The sequence below is a fragment of the Phascolarctos cinereus genome, unplaced genomic scaffold (assembly GCF_003287225.1).
Source record: "Phascolarctos cinereus isolate Bilbo 61053 unplaced genomic scaffold, phaCin_HiC Scaffold_2;HRSCAF=192, whole genome shotgun sequence".
Lineage (NCBI taxonomy): Eukaryota > Metazoa > Chordata > Mammalia > Diprotodontia > Phascolarctidae > Phascolarctos > Phascolarctos cinereus.
The window spans coordinates 58,652,460-58,675,137 of record NW_027555625.1 but is presented as its reverse complement, the minus strand read 5'-3'; the positions used below and the strand labels follow the sequence as shown (position 1 = coordinate 58,675,137).

The 22,678-nt window shown below is 45.1% G+C and overlaps 1 protein-coding gene across 1 annotated transcript in view; it reads left to right on the top strand.

Moving 5' to 3' along the window:
- The first annotated feature begins 5,007 nt into the window (after positions 1 to 5,007).
- Positions 5,008 to 22,678, top strand: part of KLHL36 (kelch like family member 36) — a 25,966-nt gene continuing 8,295 nt past the window's right edge. The window contains 5 exon segments of the mRNA XM_078149402.1: positions 5,008 to 5,180; positions 7,367 to 7,448; positions 17,202 to 17,882; positions 17,884 to 18,276; positions 20,718 to 20,875. Coding sequence (XP_078005528.1) covers positions 7,389 to 7,448; positions 17,202 to 17,882; positions 17,884 to 18,276; positions 20,718 to 20,875 — 1,292 coding nt within the window. The 5' untranslated portion in view covers positions 5,008 to 5,180; positions 7,367 to 7,388.

Genomic DNA, 22,678 nt, shown 5'->3' with positions numbered 1-22,678 from the left:
CTCTCTTTTTCTCTCTTCCTTCCTCTCTTCCTCCTTCTTTCTTCCTTCCTTTCTTCTAAGCTGAAGGGATGGGGGCAGGCATCAAAGGGTGATTTTAGAAGAGATGAAGAGATTTGGAAATGCCATTGTGCTAAGGGGTTGGTGAACAGATTAGGTCTAAAAGCACTCTATACACTTAGCTAGATCCACTTAGCTGCCTAAGGCCTTCCTAAGACCTTCCTGGCCTGCTCCTCCTATGGGAATCAAGTTTTTTCTCCTCCACATGCACAAATTATCCCATTTTATCCAATTCTCTCTAGCAGATTGCCCCTGTTGTCATCCCTACTCTTTCACTAATCTTCCATCTCTTCCTGTCTATTGGTTACTTCCCTTTTACTTACACATGTCTATATCTCTCCATACCCTCAAAAACCCCTCGTTTGATCCACACATCCCCCTACTGTCCTGTATCTCTCCTTCCTTTTGTAGCTACGCTCTTTGAGAATTACCTTCTCTTCCTTTCCTTTCACTCTCTTAACTCTTTGGCTCTGACCTCATCATCGTTCAACCAAAATGGCTCTCCCTGAAGTTATCAACAATCTCTTCGCTGTCAAATCAAATGGCCTTTTCTCAGTCTCCATTCTTTTTGACCTCTCTTAGCTTTTACCACTATTGCTTACTGCCATCTCCTAAATAAAGCTTTTCTCTCTAGAATTTTTGACATAGTTCTCTCAAGGCTCTCTTCCTACCTGGCTGACTGCTCCTTATTCTCCTTTGATCAGTCTTTATCTGGGTCACTCCCACCAATCATGGTGTTCCCTAGGGCTTTATTCCGCACCCTCTTTCTCCCATTATACTATTTCACTTGGTGATTTCATGAGCCTCCACGGATTCAATGATCTTCTCTATGCAGATAACTCTCAGATCTACCTATCCAGCCCTAACCTCTCTCCAGATCCCTATTTTTTTTTACAACAGCCTATTAGACAGCTCTACCCAGATACGCCATTGACATCTTAAACTCAACAAGTCCAAAACTGAACCCATTATCTTTCCCTTCAAATCCTCCCTTCTTCCTACCTTGTACCACCATCCTTCCAGTCACTCAAGCTTACAACCTATGTCTCATCCTCACTCCCCACATGCAATCAGTTGTGAAGGCCTATCAATTCTACTTTTAAATCATTTCTCATCTATGTGTCCTTCTCTCTTCTGACACTGCCACCCTCCTGGTGCAGCCCCTCATCATCTCAGGACTGTACTATTGCAATAGTCCAGTTTGTTTGCTCTCCCTGCCTCGAGTCTCTCTACCATGCTCCAGGCCATCCTCCATTCAACTTCAAATTCATCTTCCTAAAGCTCAGGTCCCCACCCGACTCAATAAAGTTCAGGGGCTCTCTGTCACCTCCAAGATCAGTTATAAAATCCTCTGTTTGACATTCAAAGCTTTTCATAACTTGGACCCCCTTCTCCCTCCTCAGTCTTCTTACAACTTACCCCCACATACTCTGAGATCATCATCATCATTATCATCATCATCATCATCATCATCACCATCACCACCATCATCACCATCACCACCATCATCACCATCATCACCATCATCACCATCACCACCATCATCACCATCACCATCATCATCATCATCATCATCATCATCATCATCATCATCATCCTCCTCCTCCTCCTCCTCCAACATTTATATAGTGCCTGCAAGGTGCTGGACACTGTGCTAAGCTCTTTATAATTATCTCATTTGATCCTCACAAACAACCCTAGGAGGTAGGTGCTATTATGATCCCCAATTTACAGATGAGGAAACTGAGGCAAACAGAAGTTAAATGGTCTGCCTAGGATGACACAGCTAGTGTTTGAGGTCTTCCTGACTCCAAGCCCAGTGCACCACTGCCTTCCTTTCTATTCCTGGAAAAAGACATTCCATCTCCTGACTCCTAGTACTTTCATTGCCTATCCTCCATTCCTGGAACTCCATCCCTCCCCATCTCCACCTTCCTTGGCTTCCTTCAAGTCTTAGACTTCTGCAAGAAGCCTTTCCCAGTCTTCCTTAATCTTCCCTCTGAAATTATCTCCAATTTCTCCTGTGTATATCTTGTTTGTAGATGTTTGCACATCATCTCCTTCTTTGGACTGTGAGCTTCTTGAGATCAGGGACTGGTTTTTTGCCTGTCTCTGTATCTCTAGCTCTTAGCACAGTGCCTGGCACATAGCAGGTTCTTAAATGCTTGTGGACTTCTGGACTTGAACTTGGAGTCAAGAAGATCTAAGTTTGAATCTAGTCTCACTAGCTCACTAGTTATGTGACTCTGAGCAAATCACTTAACCTCTGTCTGCCTCAGTTTCCACATCCACATCGGGTTTCACATGCGAGTCAAGACATCACCCTCATGATGTCATTGGTCCTCTTAGAGATGAAGGATGGATGAACAACAACAGGATAGGGTAATGATAGCACCTGCTACCCTGGGGTTTTTTTCTTCTTTTGTGAAGATAAAATGAAATGATATTTGCAAAGCGCTTTGCAAACCTTAAAGAGCTTTATAAATTCAAGCCAGCTGTTCCCTAAGGCACTGATCAGAGAAGCTTGGGGCTAGGGACGAGCTTAAGTGGATCCAGGCAGATCTTTTCCTAATGGTGCCTAATTCAATCAGCTGCCAACATGACCACAGACACCTAGGCTAGGTGCTTAGTGTTTGCCATCCAGATTCAGACTCGGTCTTCTCAGCTGCCTAGCGTTAGCAAGGCAGTGTGGTACACCGGATACAGCACAAGGCCAGGAGTTCAGTGACCTGGGTTTGAGTCCCAACTCTGGCACTCCTTATTTAAGTTAATTTCTTTAATCTCTCTGGGCCTCAGTTTCTTCCTCTGTAAAATGAGCAGATTAGGTTCAGCAGTTTCTAAAGTCCCTTCCCTATCTAACCAGCTATAAACCAAGATTTTCCCAGGTTGGCAGAAGCGGGTCCCAACAAGAAAGCAGGAAAAATCATGCCAAAGAAACATCAGGCCTTTTGGGTCCCAGACTTCTAGAAAAAGGATGACAACATCTCTAGGAGCACAGTTATGCCTGCTGGCAATAATGCTGTTTGAGAAAAATGAGGTACAACCTGTCCGAAGAAAACATGGAGAGCTGCCCTCAAAGTCTGTGTTCTTGTCTCTGACACATATTATGTACCCAGAGTAAGTCAACGTTCCAATTCCCTAGGCAACTCTATAAATTGAAAATATTGCTGATTTCCATGGGGAAAGGGAGTTTTCTCATCTGGGAGCTCCCTATATACCTTTGGAATCATAGGCCTGGGCAAAACAAAACAAAACAAACAAAAACCTGACAATAATGAACATAGAAATATCCAAGACTTCCAATGATTAAAAAGGAGTATAAAAATTGGGTCACTTTCTTCTCTCTGTGCCTAGAATCCCATCTCTGTTATTTGCTACTTGTGGGGCCTCAATGAGATGGTCTAGAATCATGGAAAGAACACTGTTTTTATAGAGCTGTTTCCACATTGCTTCCCTGTCCGAGTTCTGCGAGCTCCTTGAGAGCAGAAACTGTCTTTTGCCTTTCTTTGTAACCCCCAGGACTTAGCATTTTACCTGGAACAAAGTATCACTCTATAAATGGTTATTGACTGGCTGACCTGGGTTCAAATCCTGTCTTGGCCATTGAAATACAGACTTTTGTGAGCAAGTTGAGTCTCACTGTGGAGTATCTGCTGTTTGCATTGCATCTCCTGGAGTTTACAATTGTTATCTCAGGTTTTGGTGGCCTGGAAAGAGAACTGGTCTTAGAACTGACAGCACGGGATCAAGTCCTAACTCTGGCACTTAGCAGTGAGTGAGAGCCTGCCTGGCGTGGAAAGACTGAGGGATTTGGAGTCTGAGAACCTGGCTTCACCACACCTGCCATAGCCACTCTCTGGAGCCAGTCATTCAGTCAGTAAACAAGTATTTATTAAATGCCTATTATGTGCCGGGCATTGTGCTAAGAGCTTGGGATGTAAAAAAGGTCAAAAACAGTCCCTGGCCTTCAGGAACACATATTCTAATGGCCTGCCTCAGTTTCCTTATGTGTCAAATGAGTTGGGCTATATGACTTCTAAGTTGGGTTATATGATTTCTAAGGTCTCTTCCAGCTCTGACTCTATCATCCCGGAATTCTAAATCACTTCACACCCAGCACCTAGGAGTATAGCTCTCAGTTTCCTCATTTGAAAAAAAGGGGGGGGGGAGTCTGGAGTAGGAGAGTCCCCTCCAGCCGTAAATTCTATGGTCTTGAGATACTGGGTTCCAAAGATTTCCTTCCCCCTGTCCACCCTACCCACACTATGCCTGCCCCAAGTGGGTCAGCAGCAGGGCCCCATCCAGGTCAAAAGCCCCCCTGGACTTTTGGGAGGGAGGAGGGAGAGGAAAGAGGGAGAGGAGAGGAAGATAGAAGAAGAGAAGGAAAGAAGAGGGAGGAGGAGAGAGGGAGAGGAAGGGAAGAAGGACAGAGGAGAGGAGGGAGGAGAAAGAAGAGGAAAAGGAGAGAGGAAGGATGTGGGGGAGAAAGAGTAGGGGAAAGGAAGGGAAGAGAAGGGAAGAGGAGGAGGGAGAAGGGAAGAGGAGGGAGAAGGAGGGGCGAAGGAGAAGGAAAAACAGAGGAGGGAGAAGAGAGGAAGGTAAGTGGAGGGAAAAGGGAGGAGGGAGGAGGAGGACGGAGAAAGAGGAGGAAGAAAGGAGAGAGGAGGGAGGAAGAAGAGGGAGAAGGGAGGAGGGAAGGAGGAAGAGGGAGAAAAACGAAGGAGGAAGAAGAGAGGAGGTAGAAAAGGAGGGAGCAAGGAGGAGGAAGAGGAGGAGGGGGAGGAGGGAGGATGGAGGAGGGCGAAGGGAGGAAGGAGAGGCGGAGGCGGCCGGCTGGCTGGTTGTTTGTTTGCGGCCGGGCGGCGTCAGCTGGCCCCGAGCTGAGCCCACCTCTTCCAGGGCCCCCGCCCCTCGCTTCCAGCGCGCTCATTGGCCCGGCCTCCGCTTCACTCGGCCCAGCACTTCCTGGCGGAGCCATGGCTGTGGACCTAGCCGGTGGAGGGCCGGCCGCGCTGCTGCCGCCCGGCCGCTCCGGCCGGGGATCGGGATTCAGCCCGGGAGCCGGCGGTGCTGCTCCGGCCAGCCTGTAGTGGCGGCCGCCCGCGCCGCGCTCACCTCCGCAGGTTGGTCCGCTTGTCTCCTCTGCCAGCTCCCGAGCCTCCTGCCCTTCCTCCCTTCCTCCCTCCGTTCTCACTTTGCATCCTTTGGTCCAGCTGCCCCCTTCTCAATGCATGGAAACCCCCACTCCAATTCCCCTTGCAGTCAGAGGTCCAGCTTGGACCCAGAATCTTTATCCCTGCCTTTCAGCTGGCTGACCTCCCTCCCCCCTCCCGCCTCCTTACCTCTGCCTGGGTTGTCAAGTCTAGAGCCCAGCCCCCTACAAGAATGTAAATCTTAATGATCCAGTTGTGCGTTTTGGGTTAAAGTAAATTCCTCAAATCTGTTGAATAGGCGCCTTTTCTTCTGTTTTCCTTTGTGTCTTGTCCTCCAACTAGACTGCAAGCTAGTTGAGAGCAGGGATGGTGTTTTACCCAAACTTTGTCTCTCCCCCCCGAGCCTGTACGCAGTAGCTGTTTAATGAATGTTTAGATCTTGGAAGGGAACGCGGTTTGTTTGGGTTGGGGGGGTGGGGGGAGTTATTTTGTTTTTGGCGAAGGGAAGGCTTTGGATGGCTGGGATTTGGATGTGTGGGTGTATGTGGGGGGAAGTAGAGAGAGAACTGCCTGTCCATAGCCAGGAACCGCCGCCCCCCGTTACCCAGAATTGCCAGGGCAGCCCCTGAAGAACTGCTTAAGAAGCTCGGGGGAGGATACGGAGCTTAGCGCTGGATTCCTCTACTTAGGTCATAGAACTTAGAGGTAGGAGGGACCTTAGCCCCCTCTTTCAATCCCCTTTTTTTTAATAGAGGAGGAGATTGAACTCCAGAGTGAGCAAGTCATTTGCTCAGGGTTACCCAGTAGGTAGCAAAGCCAGAATTTGAACCCATATCCTCTGAATCTGCGGCTATTGTCCTGTGCGATCCCTTGAGGTGGGAGCAGGACCTTCAGGTAAAACCTGCCTTTATTTTTTTCTGGACTTACTCCACCCAGAAAATTGAATCTTAAAGACTGCCAGCCCTTTTCTCCTGGTCCCAGTGGGCCCTGAACAAGTGTTGAGCTCATGCCTGCTTGCCTTGCAATCTGGGTGGCTGGTTCTTACTCTTCCACGGGGCAATACCTGGACCTTCTCCAGGTTACCCTGTACTTAGGCAGTTCAACCCCCAGATAATCTGCTGAAGTCAGGCCAGGTAAGAGGGCAGTGCTTTGGGTTACCTAACTGATCTTCCCCTGCCCACTCCTTGTGTGCGCCTGTCTTCCATATTTCTTCTTCCCCCACAAAACCTATCAACAGCTATCTGCCCGGTTTTGTGGACTGGTAGAGATGCCAGGAACCCCAGAGATGATCAGATCTACCTGGCTCACTTTACAGATGAGGAAAATACAGCCCATAGGAGTCAAGTGACTTGCCTAAAGTTACCACTTTGACAGAGCAATGTACCAGAATCCTCCTTAATTCAACAAACACTTACCATTGATGTCCTCACCCCCACCTCAATAGGCAGGGTACCCCTTGAAGGCAAGAACTTTCATTTTTATCTTTGTACCCATACAATTGGCACTTAATAATTGTTGAACTTATGTTTCCAATACACATTGTCCTGCCTACACCTTGAAATTTGAGCAAGGCCACAGTTTGTTTGGGTGTTTTTTTTTTGGGGGGGGGGGCTAAGTAGCATGTGAGTGTCTGAGATTGGATCTGAACTCAGGTTCTCCTGACTCCAGGGCCTGTGCTCTATCTACTCTGCCACCTAGCTGCCCCTAAGGTCACACTTTTCTAAGAAATTTTCTAAAATGTATTTAGCCATTCAATAATGTTTGTGTATACATAACACATACATATTCATTCTTAGGATTCCTTCAGACGCCCGCATCAATCCTCCTTTTAGGGGTTCTGATTCAGACAAGGGACAGAGCTGCATGTGTCATGGCCAACAGGCCACAAAAGATATGGCGATGATTTGCAGATGGGTATTCTGGGAAATAGAAGATGGAGAGTATTCATTAACTACGTGTGATTCTTCACTATAACTTGATTTAAAAGAAAACTGGTAATTAGATTCCATCTCTATCTTAAAGTCTAGTCTCCTCATTCTTTCCATGGCTTCCCACCCTTTTGCTTCTAGTGACTGTATCTGTATGCCAGTTCCATGTGAATTTAGTAAATGACAATACTATTGTATGCTCAATAATGCTCTTTTCTATTGTTGTAGGAATACTCCCAATCACTTTATAATGGAGGGGGCCAGACAGACAAGAGTGTCTCGTCCATACAAGATCAGCGAGTCTTCAAAGGTGTGTGTTTGTGAATTATATACCTCCAGACTCTGATAGCCTCTTTCTTCTTTTTGGATCTGGACCTGGGTTGTAGGATCATAGAATCAGCTCTGGCTCAGAGACCATCTAGCCCAACCCTCTCATCTTATAAATGAGAAAATTAAAGCCCAGGGAAAGTCAGTGACTCAATGACTTGTCACCAGTCACTCAGATAGTAGAATATATGTGTTGTCTGATTTAAATTATTGTCATGTAGTAACATTTTTTTAAACATTAATTGAATAAATTCAAAACAGGAATTTATCAAAGGCAGAATTTGAACCTCTATCCTCAGATTCCAGAAGAAATGCTTATTCTACTTTACTACACTGATTTCATCAGCGTAGGGAGCTCTTGGTCTGAAAACTTCCTCCAGAAGTTTGATGCAGATTTGTTACTCAGCTATATAGTCTCTTAAGACAAAACAGCTGAGATTGTTTTATTCGTGGTCATGTAGCTAGTATGTGTCAGAGGTGAGATTTGAACCCAGCTCTTACTGGCCAGACATTTAGCCCGTGTGCTTTACTGTTTCTCTGTTAAGTATTCGACATGCACAATCTCCCCAGGACCTGATTTTAGATTATTATCTTTAAAGTGCAGACAGGAGGTGTTTTCATATTAAGCTTGGCAGAACAGAAGGAGGAGAATCATAGAATGTTGGGAGAGACCTCAGAAATCATCTAATCTTATAGATAGGAAGCTGATGCCCAGAGAGGGAAAGCTCAGGGTCATAAAGCAGAGTGAGAACTACCAATCAATCAATAAGCATTTATTAACCACCTGCTATGTGCCTAGGGCTGTGCTTGGCAATCAGGCTACAAAGACAAAAATAAATCAGGCAAGCCCTCAAGCAGTATACTCTTAATGGAGGAGATAACATGTACACATACGAATAGATACACAGTAATTGTGCAACATGTACACATATAAACAGATGTAAAATGTGTAGAAGATGCCTTTCCTGAACAGTCAAGAACTCAGTAAAGCCATTTGCCAGCCTGAAAAAAGGAGGGGGACAGTGGATTTCTCCAACTCTCTCTACTCCTCCTTGCCTGGAGTCCTCTAGCTATCCATGGCCCTCCCAGCTTTTACTCACTGCACTCCAAAGTTAGGTCCCTAAGGCCCCTAGGGCTTTTGGGGACATGTGAACTGAGAGCACCCTTTGGTCAGCTTGTGACATTGAGGGTGGCTGCTTAGACAACATGGTGCTTAGCTATGCATGGTGACTGGTACGTGCCTGGAATGCTTCTCTACCCCAGGCATGACTTTAACATTTTTTCTTTAAAAATTTTTTAACGTATTTTGTTTTGCCATTTCTTATATTTCCCAGTATGTCCCTCCCTTTCTCTTCCTAGAAAGTGAGCCCTTATAAACAAAAAAAATTTAAGGGGGGAGAAAAAAAAATTCAGCAAAACTGATCATAGATCTAGAAGAGTCTTACATTATGTGCAATGATGGGGCCCCTAGGTGGTACAATGCATTGAACAGTGGCCCTGGAATCAGGAGGACCTGAGATCAAATATGACCTCGGATACTTACTAGCTGTGTTAGCCTGGGCAAGTCACTTAACCCCAATTTCCTCCTCCTCCCAAACATTATATATAATGTTTCCCGAGTCTTTGCTTTCTGACGCAATGAGAAATGAATTCAGATTTTCATTTTTGGAAGTACTCCCATTTTTCACTAAGACCAGTGAGTAAAGTTTTATTTGAAGAGGTGTTATTTGCTCTGCCTGGTTTAGAAAGAGAAGGAGAGATACTAGCCACTGATTTTTTGTTGTCGTTGAGTCATTTCGGTTGTGAACGACTCTCTGTGACCCCATTTGGAGTTTTCTTGGCAAAGATACTGGAGTGCTTTGCCATTTCCTTCTCCAGCTCATTTTACAGATGAGGAAACTGAGGCAAACAGGATGAAGTGACTTGTCCAAAGTCATACAGCTAGTAAGTGTCTGAGGCTGGATTTGAACTCAGGTATTCCTGATGCCAGACCCAGTGCTCTATCCACAGCACCACCTAGCTGCCCTAACTGACCACTGATAACTTATCTAAAGGACAGAGTAAAAGAGATTGTGTTTAAAGCAAAATAGGATGTGTACTTTAAATTTAAACCAGATTATGAATATGGGAAGCATATTTCCAGTTATTCAAAAAAGCAGGAGAAACCTTTTGTTTTTTTGAGACTAGATTTCCCCATCTAACAGAGGCTGAAAGTACGGTGGCCATTCATGGGCCCTATCTCACTGCTGAAGAACAGAAAAGCTTCAACGTGCTCCATTTTTGACTTAGACTAGTTTAAGCCAGTTTTCTTGCCGCCATTCCCAGGGGCTTACTTTATTGGTGCCAAATTTTGTGTGAACAGAAAAAAAAAGAGCAAGAGTACAGATTCCTAGCCTGCTCTAGCCTCCAAGTTAGGACTCCCTGATTGAATCCAACCCCTTTATTTTACAGTTGAGAAACTGAGGCCCAGAGAGTTTGAGGGACCTGCCCAGGATCACACAGCTAGAAGGCATCTGTTTTAGCTCTACTTTACAGCTTAGAATTCCCCAGCTCAAGTCAGCCACCAGCTCCAGTCTCCTCAGTAGCAGGGCCTTCAGGCCCATACCACCAGGCCGAGCTCACCAGATTTGTTGATTTTAGACTCAAGGGACTTGGCTTCAGATACTAGCTCAGCTCTTTACTACCTGTATGGCTTAAGGCAAGTTAGACTATTTCCTCATCCATAAAAAGATGGAGTTTGACTGGATTCCCTCCAAGCTCTCTTCGAACCAGACTTTGTAAAATATACCACTTTGTAAGACTCATTCAGTAACAATTTTAAATGGCTGTTTAAAACAAATTGTAGGAGCTTAGAAAGGACTGGTTAGTCACTTAACGATGCTTTGGCTCGTTTAACTTGTAATATTTCTATTTCAAAACTCTATGAATAATTTTTCTTTAAGGAAGAATATCTAAGTTAATAGGTTATGCAAATATGGGAAGGTTCTGTGATTTGGTCAGCTGTAGGGAACTTTTGATGTGGGAATTATTCTGTCCACCAAGCAGATAGAGACCTATCACTTGGCAGAGTGAAGTGGATAATGTGGGACGTAGAGGGAGGAAGGCCAGGGTTCAAATCCCACATTAAGTACTTCCTAGCTGTGTCACCCAGGGCAGGTCACTCAACCTCTAGGGGTTGGACTCAATCAGGGGTTCCTAACCTAAAGGTTAGGAATCAGTTGACTTCTTGTTGTTTTTTAATATTTCAATAACTATATTGTAAGATAATTGGTTTTATGTATTTTACGCATTTAAAAACATTCTTAGAAGGGATCCACAGACTTCACCAGATTGCCAGCACACCAAAAATGGTTAAGGACCCCTGAACGAGATGAACCCCTTTCTGCTCTAAGTCTGTGATTCTATGATCCTGGTTTGCTGTCAGAGACACATAGACCTTAAGTGACTTGCCCCAGGGTCCACAGCTAATAAGTGTCAGAGACAGGATTTGAACTCTGATCTTCCTGGTTTCAAGCCTAACATTCCACTCTACCACTGCTGGCATACTACTTTCCCAGTCTGATATTTTCGACACTGGGGGGTATGATTTCACCTATTGTCTAATTCAATGGTGTCAAATTCTAATAGAAACAGATCTGCGTATTGACTTAGAAAAGTGCAACTTAACATTATCTGTGTTGTTTTTTTTTTTAATTTTGTTAAACATTTTTCCAATTACATTTTAATTTGGGCCCACATTTAGGAGCTAGTTTGACACCTCTGAACTAGTTGACTACAGTACTAATTTAACTAAATGATCGTTTGGGTGTCGTTGAGTCATTTCAGTCATGTCCAGCTCTTCACGACCTCATTTGGGGTTTTCTTGGCAGAGATACTGGAGTGGTTTGCCATCTCCTTCTTCAGCCCTTTTTATAGAGGAAGAAACTGAGGCAAACAGGGTTAAGTGACTTGCCCAGGGTCATGAAGCTTAGTAAGTATCAGTTGAACATTTTGTTGCATTTTATCTCCCCGCTAGACTCTGTAATTTCCATGAGGGAAGAAACCACATTTATCTAAACTTTGTATGTCCCCCAGGACTCCACAAGTATTCTACGCAGAGCAAGTGTTTGCTAAATAACTAATATCTACAACATTTGACATCATACTGAAAGGTAGTAGTATGCCCAAGGTTCATAGAAATCTAAGAGATTTTGGAGTAAATTACTCTGCCTTAAAGTAGGACTTTATATAATCCTCCTAACAATAATAATAACAATAGTTAATATTTATATAGCACGTACTATGTGCCAGGCATTGTGTTAAGTACTTTAGAATTATTATCTTGTCTAATTCTTACAGCAACACTGGGAGGTCGGCGCTATTGTTATATAACATATGATATATTACACAACAATATATTGTTACTGTTGCTATTATATAACATTACATAGTAATATATTGTTACCATTGCTATTATTATCCCCATTTTACAGATGAGGAAACTGACACAAGTAGGGTTAGTTAAGTGACTTGCCCGAGGTCACACAGCTAGTAAGTGTCTGAGGCCAGATCCTAGGTATATAGTGGTTTACTACAAAGGCTGGGATTCAAGGAATCCTGGGGGAGCAGAAGGGTTCTCTCTTTCCTGTCACTTGGGTAGACAAGGAGGAGCAGAGCCCTAGGAAACCATCTGATATTAACACTGAGAGTTAGGTCCACTATTCTCCTCCTTTAAGTCTAGGAACCTCCCTGGCCCGACATCAGCTCCACTCAATCTGAATGTGAGTCAGTGGAAAGAATACTTGTGGTCCCTGATTTGAAGATTGAGAATTGGCGAGGTCTCACTGAAAGCTCTCTCTACCAAACAGTGGCTGGGGCAGCTTGGATGACTTCAAATAGCACCTCTAAGAACCTGGGATGTGACCCTAACACTCAGCCTGCCTTTCTAAAAGGGCGATCCCTGGGCATTCCTGTTCATGGGATCATAAGATTTAGGGCATCAGGAGACCATCTAGTGCAGGCATGGGGAAACTTCAGTCGAGAGGGCCGCATGTGGCTTCAAGGCCACAGGTTCCCCACCCCGATAGTGAATGAGGTGGCATAAGACTAGCCTGGCTAAATCTGCTCACCACCTGCTTTTGTACAACCACAGGACCAAGAATGAGTTTTTTCATTTTTAGGTAAAATATTGGCATACAAAAATATAGTTCTCTGAACCCTGATCTTGTCCAAATGAGGGAGGTTAGGCCTAGGTAGGCAAAGTGACTTGCCCAAAGTCATACTGGTAGTAAGGATCAGAGCCAAATTTGAACTCAGGTCTTCTAACTTCAAGCTTAGCATGCTTTCTTTTTTTCTTTCTGTCTCTTCTTTCCTTCCTTTCTTTTTTTTGAGCCCAATATACTTTATTTTTCTTCAATTATATGTAAGAAGAATTTTTTATATTCATCCTTTAAAAGTTCCTTTATAAGTGGAGTTCCAAATTCTCTCCCTTCCCTCCCCCCTTGTTGAGAGGCAAGCAGTTTGATATAGGTTAGACACGTGCAGTCATTTAGCATGCTTTCCACACCCTGCTGCCTCCATCTTAAATCTCATTCCATACTTGCTTCATATTAAAGCAGATCTGTACAACCTTCGGCCCATGAGCCAATTAAGGCTCTACTACCTTATTAATCAGAAACTTGTCTTCTGAGAGGAGAATTAAACTTACTGTGCTTGGCCCCAGAGGGCAGAATTTGGAGCAATGGATGAAAGTTGGGAAAAGACATTTAGGTTCAATGGAAGGCACAGCTTCCTGAGGCCAATGAGAGCTGGTCAGAAGTGGAATGGGCTGGCCTCCCAGCCATGGTGGCTCCGCCCCCTCCCTGAAGAACTTCCAGCAAAGCCTGGAGACCCACTCAACAGATGTGACATAGTGGGAATTCTTTTTTCTGAATAAGTTAAGACTAGATAGCTGTTGAGTTCCCAGCTCTGAGACTGATTCTATGGAAGTTTTCATTGTGACTGTCTTCAAAGTCAGGCCATTTCTATTTGTTACAGTCTAAATAGCCACCAGGAGCTCACAGATTGTTTCTGCATTTCTAAAGGGTGAGGACTGTAGGTCTCTGTTGCCCTCGGAGTCCTTAGCTGTGGCCCTCTTCCATGATGGGCACTGGGTAAATCACTTAACCTTTTTAAGTTTCCTCACCTATAAAATAAGGCCTTAATGGCCTCAAATCCTTTCTATCTCCAGAATCACGATCCTGGGCATAGAAAGACTCAAGACTTAACCTTAGCCTCTTCCCAGACCATTGAGATGTCTTCTGTGGTGTTCCTCATTGGTCTCTGAAATCCCACAGTACTACTCAGACGTCCCTCACTACTGTGGAGCAAATTAGAAGTTTACTTTTCTCCTCCGTTTGTGCTCAGGCCCTCAGAGACAGGTTAACCTCCTGTGCTGCAGCCTTTTTTTTAGGCAATTGGAGTTAAATGACTTGCCCAGGGTCACACAGCTTGTAAGTGTCAAGTCTGAGGTCCCATTTGAGCTCAGGTCCTCCTGACTTCAGGGCCGGTGCTCTAGCCACTGTGCCACCTAGCTGCTTCCACTGCAGCCTTTAGTTGGCTTTTTTATCTCCTATCACCAATGACTCATAGCCTGCCTGTGGCAGCAGAGCCTTCCCAAGCCGTGTAAGAATCCTCCCAGGCCTTTGTCTGAAACTGTAATGTTGGCTTTTGCTTTCAGGTGTCAAGAATTGCACATTTAGATAAACAAGCCCTGAGTCACAGAAACAGTCATGGAAGAGAAGGTTAAATGAAATCAACTTTTTTAATAAAGTGCTTTAAAAACAGTGAGAGAAGTTGTGTCATCAATAGCCACAAGGGGGCAGCAGCTGCTATGGACAGAGTGGACAGAACGTGGATCTCTAGGAGATTTGCTCTCACTTTCTAGCTGGCTCCAGTCAAAGGGGCGGATTACTTAGAGAGCAGCGGTTTTGCTTTTTGTTCCCTGGACACACTGGGAATATGGCAGGACCACACTCTCCCTGTCCTCCATTTTTACTGCTTTATTTCCATTACAAGTGAAGGTGATGAGAGCGAGCAGCTTTTGTGGCAAAGAAAGCGACATGTAAAACCCAAGCCTTTCCTTACCCCCCAAAGAAGATCAAATCACTGTGCTTACTATAGAGCATCACAGAGATGTGGAGAGGGCGGGCCTTAGAGTCTCGTAAACCTGGGTTCAGATCCCACCCCAAAGGTAGCTACATGGCTCAGTGGATAAAATACGGCCCTGGATTCAAGAAGACCTGAGTTCAAATGTGACCTCAGACACTCACTAGCTTTGTGACCTTGGGCAAGTCACTTAACTCCAGTTGCCGCCCCAAAAAAAATCCCGCACCAGACACTTTCCAGCTGAGTTAAATGAGATCATCTATGTAAAGCACTTTGCAAACCTTAAAGTATTCTACATTCTAGTCCTTAGCTGTGTGACCCCGGGCAAGTCACTTAACCTCTCTGAGTCTCCATTTCTTCATCTGTAAAATGAGGAGCTTAAACCCAGTGAGTCCCAAATTTCCTTCTAGTTCTGCATCTATGATCTTTTGATCATAATGATAATAATAGCCAGCACTTAACAGTGCATTTTAAGCCTACAAATCTTAATTCATTTAATCCTCACAGCAACCTTCTGAACTAGGTGCCATATAAGTAAAAGCTAATATCTGTATAGTGCCTGTTGTGTGCTAAGCTCTTTGCAAAGATTATCTCATTTGGTCCTCACAACCCAGGGAGGTGGGTGCTATTATTATCCCCATTTTCCAGATAAGGAAACTGAGGCTGATAATGGTGAAGTGGTTTGTCCAAAGTCCAAAGTGTCGGAGATGGAATTTGAACTTATGTCTTCCCGTCTCCAACTGTAACACTCTATCCTCTGTGCCACCTACATGCCTCAGCTGGTAAGAGTTGTGTGGCCTAGTAGAAAAGAATATGGGACTGGAAATCAGGTGTCCTGAGTCTGAATCCTGACTGTGGGCATGTCACTGAACCACTGGGAACCTCAGTTTTCTCATCTGGAAAAGGGAAAAGAATACCTGTACTGTGTAACTCAATTCAAGGTGTTATGAGGGTGAGGTTTTGTAAATCTTAAAAAGGTATATAAATGTCAATTTTTGTTGATCACTTAGCAGCTTATGATTTTGTAGCCTCTTGTTGTATTGGGAAAAAGAGATAGACTGGGAGTCCCAAGAACTGGATTCACCCACTCTGATATTAGCATTGATGATCATGGGATAGTTAACTCCCCTTTTCTGAACCTCAGTTTCCTCATCTGGAGAATGGAGATAATAGTTATACTGTTTACCTTATAGGATTGTCGTGAGGGAAACACTATGTAAATCCAAACACCCTGTGGAAATGTGACTTGTTATTGTTAAGATGTTATCATTATTTGTTCCTCAGAACAGGAGCCTATAATAACATTGGCTTGTCCTGACAGAACACTTGCTGATTTCAAAGCCTTGTACATGTCAGCTCATCTTTATCTCAGTCAGTTTGATCTTCACAACAACCCTATAAGGTAGGAGGTAGAATATGTTTATCCCCATTTTACAGGTGGGAAAACTGAGTCTCAGAGAGTTGACCTGTCATGCCCAAGATTACACAGTTAGCAGGTGGTAGGGCCAGGACACATTCAATTCAGTAGTTCAGCAAGCAAGGCACTTGGGAATAAAAATTTGAAAACTGAACGATCCCTCCCTTAAGTAGCTCAGATTCTATTGAGAGGATCCCATGTGTACATAGGTAGGGGTGAACAAAGTACTTCTGGAGGAAAGGATCACTAAGAACTGAGGACAGGGGGAAGAGCAGGAAAGGCCTCACTGAGGAGGCCACATCAGATCCCACTCTTCTGATGGTGAGGATAGGGAGTGGCCTTTCAAAGTACATATTTTTTTAACCAAAGGTAAAATAAAGCAGTGGTTCTCAGAGTATGGCCCAGGGGCACCTGGGGTTCCTGAGACCCTTTTGTAGGTCTAAGAGGCAGATTGAAACACTAAGACATTTTATTTCAGGATAGAATAAATGTTGATAAATATAATCCACATAAACAAAAATTCTTTATGGTATTCTCAGTTTTGGGGGGTTTTTTTTAGTGTAAAATGTCCTAAGACCAAAAAATTTGAGAACCGCTGAATTAAAGTATGGAGACAGGAATCCAAGTCTGCACTATAGGATTCCCTTGAAGGGCAGGCAGGTCACGCAGTGGATAGAGTGTTGGGCTAGGACTCAAGAAGACTTGTCTTCCTGTGTTCAAATCTGGCCTCAGACACTTACTAGCTGTGTAACCGTGGGCAAGTCACTTAACCCTGTTAGCCTCAGTTTCTTCATTTGTAAAATGAGCTGGAGAAGGAAATCGTAAACCATTCCAATATCTCTGCTGAGAAAACCCCAAATGGGGTCATGAAGAGTTGGACACAACTGAAAACAATTGAACAGCAACAAAAAATTCCCTTGGTGAAGACAATTAGAACTCCTAGGCCTAAATTTGCTTGGCTTTTGCTTAGACCTTGGGTACCCACTGCTCCATCAGGTGGCCAGACACCTTTATCACTGAGTGCTGAGTATTCTTTTTACATAGTACCATCCTTTGGGGAGCATAAAGAAAATGTGGTCTCATTCTCAGTGAACTTATTTCAGAAGTGGTAGGATTTTCAGTCTTGCTTCCCCAGAGCAACGTTCTTCCACCTCCGCTAGGGAGAAGAGCTTTGACATGATCTCTTTGTTTCAGGTATATAGATGGGTTGACCATCCTAACATGGTGCTCCAGAGGCTGAATGAGCAGAGGCACCGGGGCCTCTTCTGCGACATCGTCCTGGTTGCCGATGAACAGAGGGTCCCCGCCCACCGGAATCTCCTGGCTGTGTGCAGCGATTACTTCAACTCCATGTTCACCATTGGTATGCGGGAGGCCTACCAGAAGGAGGTGGAGCTGGTCGGAGCCTCGTACATCGGCCTCAGAGCTGTCATTGACTTTCTCTATGGCAGCGAGCTTTCGTTAGATGGTGGTAACATTGACTATGTCTTAGAGACTGCTCACCTTCTGCAGCTCTGGAAGGTGGTCGATTTCTGCTGTGAGTACCTGGAGAATGAGGTGAGTGAGGAGAATTATCTGTACCTGCAAGAGCTAGCATCCATCTACAGTCTAAAACGTCTGGACTCTTATATCGACTCCTTTATCCTGCGCAACTTTGGGACGCTGTCCTTCACCCCGGACTTTCTGCAGAACGTCTCCCTGCAGAAGCTCTGCCAGTACCTGGGAAGCAGCCTGGTGCAGCGCGAATGTGAGCATGATCTGTTGCAGGCAGCCCTCCAGTGGCTGACCCAGTATCCGGAGCGGGAGGCAGACGCCTTCCAGGTGCTAGAAAACATCCATTTCCCGCTGATCCCCAAAAGTGACCTCTTGCACAGAGGTCAAGCCCGCCGTCTGCTCGCTGTTGCCCAAGGAGGCCAACTGCGAGGGGTTCATCGAGGAAGCCGTGACCTACCACAACAGCGTCGCCGCCCAGCCCGTGCTGCAGAACAAACGCACCTCGCTGCGCACCAACGAGGAGCGTCTCCTGTTTGTGGGCGGGGAGGTGTCGGAGCGCTGCCTGGAGCTCAGCGATGACACCTGCTTTCTGGATGCCAAAAATGAGCAGTGGGTCATGGAGACGCCCCTGCCAGCCAGGAGGAGCCATCACTGTGTGGCCGTGCTGGGAGGCTTCATTTTCATAGCTGGGGGCAGCTTCTCCAGGGACAATGGAGGGGATGCAGCTTCAAATCTTCTCTATAGGTATGATCCCCGCTGGAACCAGTGGATAAAGGTGAGATTAAAGCCCAATTTGTCTTCTCTCTTTTTTGGTTAAGGATTCTTTTCATCACCACCTTTTTGGTTTTTGTTTAATCATTTTCAGTCTTGTCCAACTCTTGGTGACCCCATGTGGGGTTTTCTTGGCAAAGATCCTAGGATGGTTTGCCATTTCCCTCTCCAACTCATTTTACAGATAAGGAAACTGAGGCAAACCAGGTAAAATTACTTGCCCAGAGTCACACAGCTAGTAAATGTCTGAGGCCAAATTTGAACTCAGGTCTTCCTGAATCCAGGCCTGGCACTCTATCCATTGTGCTACCTAGATGCCCGTCCCTACCTTTAATCCTTACATTATGTTTTATTTCTTGTCCTCCTCTTGGGTGAAAAACCAGTGTGCGCTTAATTGCTAAAGGAGCTAAAGCCTCCTCTTTCCCCTCTAGTTTCTCTCATCTTACTTGATCCTCACCCATGACTCCATCTTCCTTCTTGGCATTTTCCCTGGCCATCTCCCTTCCCTCCCTTTCTCCTTCCTTAACCTCAAACTCTTAGCTTCCCTGGCTTCCTTCAAAACTCAACATAAATCCCGCTTTCTTCAAGATGCCTTTCCCAGACTCCCCTACTATTGGTGCCTTTCCTTTGAGATTGCCCTGTGGGGCAGCCAGGGTACAGTGGATGGAGTGCTGGAGTCAGGAAGACCTAAACTCAAAACCTTCCTTAGACACTTACTAGCTGTGTGACCCTGGGCAAGTCACTTAGCCTCTGCTTGCCTCAGATTTCTGATCTATAAAAGGGGGGCAGTAACAGCACCTAAAGGCTGCTAAGTGGTCCAGTGCACAGAGTGCTGGGCCTGGAATTAGGAAGATTCATCTTCCTGAGTTCAAGTCTGGCCTCAGACTCTTACTAGCTGTGTGACCCTAGGCAAGTCACTTAGACCTGTCTGCCTCAGTTTCCTCATCTGTAAAATGAGCTGGAGAAGGAAATGGCAAACTATCCCAGTATCTCTGCCCAAGAGAACCCCAAATGGGGTCACGAAGAGTTGGATGTGACTGAAATGACAGAGCAGTAATGACAAATAGCGGCACCTACCTCTCAGGGTTGTTGTAAAGATCAAATGCGATCATATCTGCACAGTGCCTGGCACATGTCAGGCGCTATGGTTATCGCTATTATTATTACCGTCCACTTGAGGCCTATGTCTTGTGTCTGCATAGTTATTTGTATGTTGTTTCCCCCACTAAAATCTGAGCTTCTTGAGGACAGGGACGGGTTTTTGCCTTTCTTTATAAACCCCAAATTTAGCATAGTAGCAGGTACATAGTAAGCACTTAATAAATGCTTGCTGACTGACATTCTTTACCCTCTGCAGTTCCCCCTTCTTAGGTGGTATGTGTGTGTGCGTGTGCATGTGTGTGTGTGTGTGTGTGTGCACACGTGCCCTGGTTCTTTTTCCCTGGGGAGATTACCCTTCTGAGTGTTGGCATATCCCTCCTGTCCAGAGGAGGCAGATCAATAAAGTCATTCGACTGACTTTTAAACTAACCCCCTAGAATTTAAGCTTCCAGTTGGATTGTGGTTTCTTTAAAGTAGTCCCCCTTGGGAGTCTAGACCCTTGGTCCAGTGATGCCTTCATGTCATCAAATATTCTGGGGCCTCATTTCTGGAAATTGCCCCCAAAAGACAGCCAGTAACATCATGAGCCTCATTTTTGAGCCACTACTAGCAAAAGCACTGGGCTTAGACTCCCAAGACCTGGGTTAGAATCCTGATTCTTATCCTTCCTAGCCATGTGCTCCAGGGGAAACTGGCTGTTGGTAAAGAATGTGGGTACTTGAGGTGGGCACAAGCTACAGTAATAATGATTCTCCTTCCCATTCCATGGTAAGGTTTACAAAGTGCTTTCTTCAGGAACACCTTGCCAGGTTGGGGGAGGGGACAGGGTGCAGATTTTGCAGATGATGAAACTGAACCTCAAAGTTGGAGTGACTTGCCTAGGGTCACACGGGTAGTCAAGCAGAGGAGCTGAGATTCACACCCAGGTCCTTTGACTATAAATCTAACCTCCTTTGTATGCCACCATGTTACTTTATAAACACACATGTGTAAAAGTGATCTTGCTTCTCCTTCAGCCTACATGGCAAAGGAGAAGGGCAGCTAGGTGACACAGTGGATAGAGCACTGGCCCTGGAGTCGGGAGGACCTGAGTTCAAATCCAGCCTCAGACACTTACTAGCTGTGTGACCCTGGGCAAATCAATTAACCCTATTGCCTTCCCCCCCACACACAAAAAAAGCAACAGTAATAATATCTATAATGCTCATGGGGTCTTGTAAAGTTTGCAAACCCTTAATTTGCTACAGAAATGCCAGTTGTTACTGCTATTTCTCCTCTTTGCTGCTGCAGGGGTTGAATCTTTTTCAGAGTCCTGATCAGTGAGTTACTATGGCTTTTTTGCAGGTGGCTTCCATGAATCAGCGCCGAGTGGATTTCTACTTGGCCTCCATTTCAGACATGCTGGTAGCTGTTGGTGGAAGAAATGAAAATGGGGCACTTTCTTCTGTGGAAGCATATAGTCCCAAAAGTGACTCCTGGTCGTATGTAGCAGGTTTGCCAAGGTAGTTGCATTCTCACTGTTAGACTCCAATGGGAGCTTTTACAAAAGCAGTGTTGCCACCTGGCTTAGGGAGCTAGATTGGGAATCAGGAAAGCCTGGCTTCAAATTTATCCTCTCATAGTGTTTAGAGGTGTGATCACCTTAACCTGGCTAAGCCCCAGTTTCTTCTGTAAAACCAGAAAAAGTATATCCATCATGCCTAGCTCATAGGATTATTGTGATGTTGACATGAGATAAGCTGTGTAGAGCCCTTCAAAAACCTGAAAATGCTGTGTAAAAGTCAATTGTTATGCTTTTTTGCAGTAGATTTCCCATTTCATTGGCAAAATACATTCCCAGTGAGGAAGTTCCCTCTGCCAATACACAATTCAATTTAATTCTTGGATCAAATGAGATAATGTGTAAAATTCTTTACCGGCCTTACCAGCACTGTTGAGTTGTCTGGAGTACGAAGAGGTTAAATTACCCAGGGTCACACAGACAGCATGTGTCAGAGGTGGGGCTTGAAATCATGTCTTTCTGACGTTAAAACTAGTTCTCAATCTACCCTCCTCTCCTGCTCTTCTATCATGGAAAGTTCTAGCTCCCATAGTGCCCTGTCTCTGAAAGGAAGAAGAGGGGGCGTCCTGGTTTTTCAGTGAGGCTGAGCTTAGGACATCTTAAGGATGGTATCCCTTTTTAATAGAAAAAAACCAAGGTTCAGCAAAGCCAGATGCCGTGTCTATTTATAAGACAGGTATCTCTTGGAGCCATTATTTTGACCTTTCAGCCCACCCGTTTTGGAGTCTCAAGGCAAAGGGAGAGGTGGGATTAAAGCCAGGAATGTGAAGTGAGGAGATGTGGAGAATGATTGGCACACACCAGAGAGAGCCTTGTGTACATCTGCTGTGTAATTTGGCATTGAGACAGAGAGGTCTTGATTTGGCTTTTACTCCTGGAGCCAGAAGGGACCTCCAAGTCTATCTTCTCTGTAACCCTTTTATTTTTTAGTCAAGGAAACTGATGCTTTGGGAAACTAAGTGACCTAATTCCAAGGCTTCCTACTCAGAAAATACTAGTAGCTTCCTCTGGCCTCCGGGATCAAACATAAACTCCTTTATTTTCCATTTAAAATTTGCCACAGCTTGGTCCCTTGGTACTTCTCTGTCCAACCACATCAGCCTGCTGGCTGTTTCAGCATGATGCTTCATCTTTTTTTTTTTTTGGCTAGGCAGTGGCTTGCCCAGGGTCACACAGCTAGTAAGTGTTATGTGTGAGGCCAGATTTGAACTCAGGTCCTCCTGAATCCAAAGCTGGGTGCTCTATCCACTGTGCCACCTAGCTGCCCCAATGCTTCATCTTCTGTTTCTCTGCCTCTGTCCTGGCCTTCCCCTATGCCTGTCCCCCTACCTCCACTTCCTAGCTCCCCTAGATTCCTTCAAGATTTGTCACAAATGCCACTGGTTCCCCAGCTTTTAATGCCTTCCCTTCCAGCCCCTCTGTGTGTATCTTGTACATATTCATTTATATACATGTTGTCTGTCCTTTAGAGTGTAAGGCACTGGTTTTGCTTTTTTTTTGTATACCCGGCACATAGCGAGTGCTTAGTAGATATGTGTTGATTGATTGATTGTCCAAGGTTCACGGTGTCAGTGGCAGAGCCGACATTCAAACCCAGGCCTGTTGACTCCAAATAGATTATTCATTCCATCATGCCGCACTGCCCCCATACTGCCTGCCTTTACCACATACCTTACCATGTTGCGGTGAGGATCAAGTGAGATCATATTTATAAAGGCTTAGCACACTGCTTGGCACACAGTAG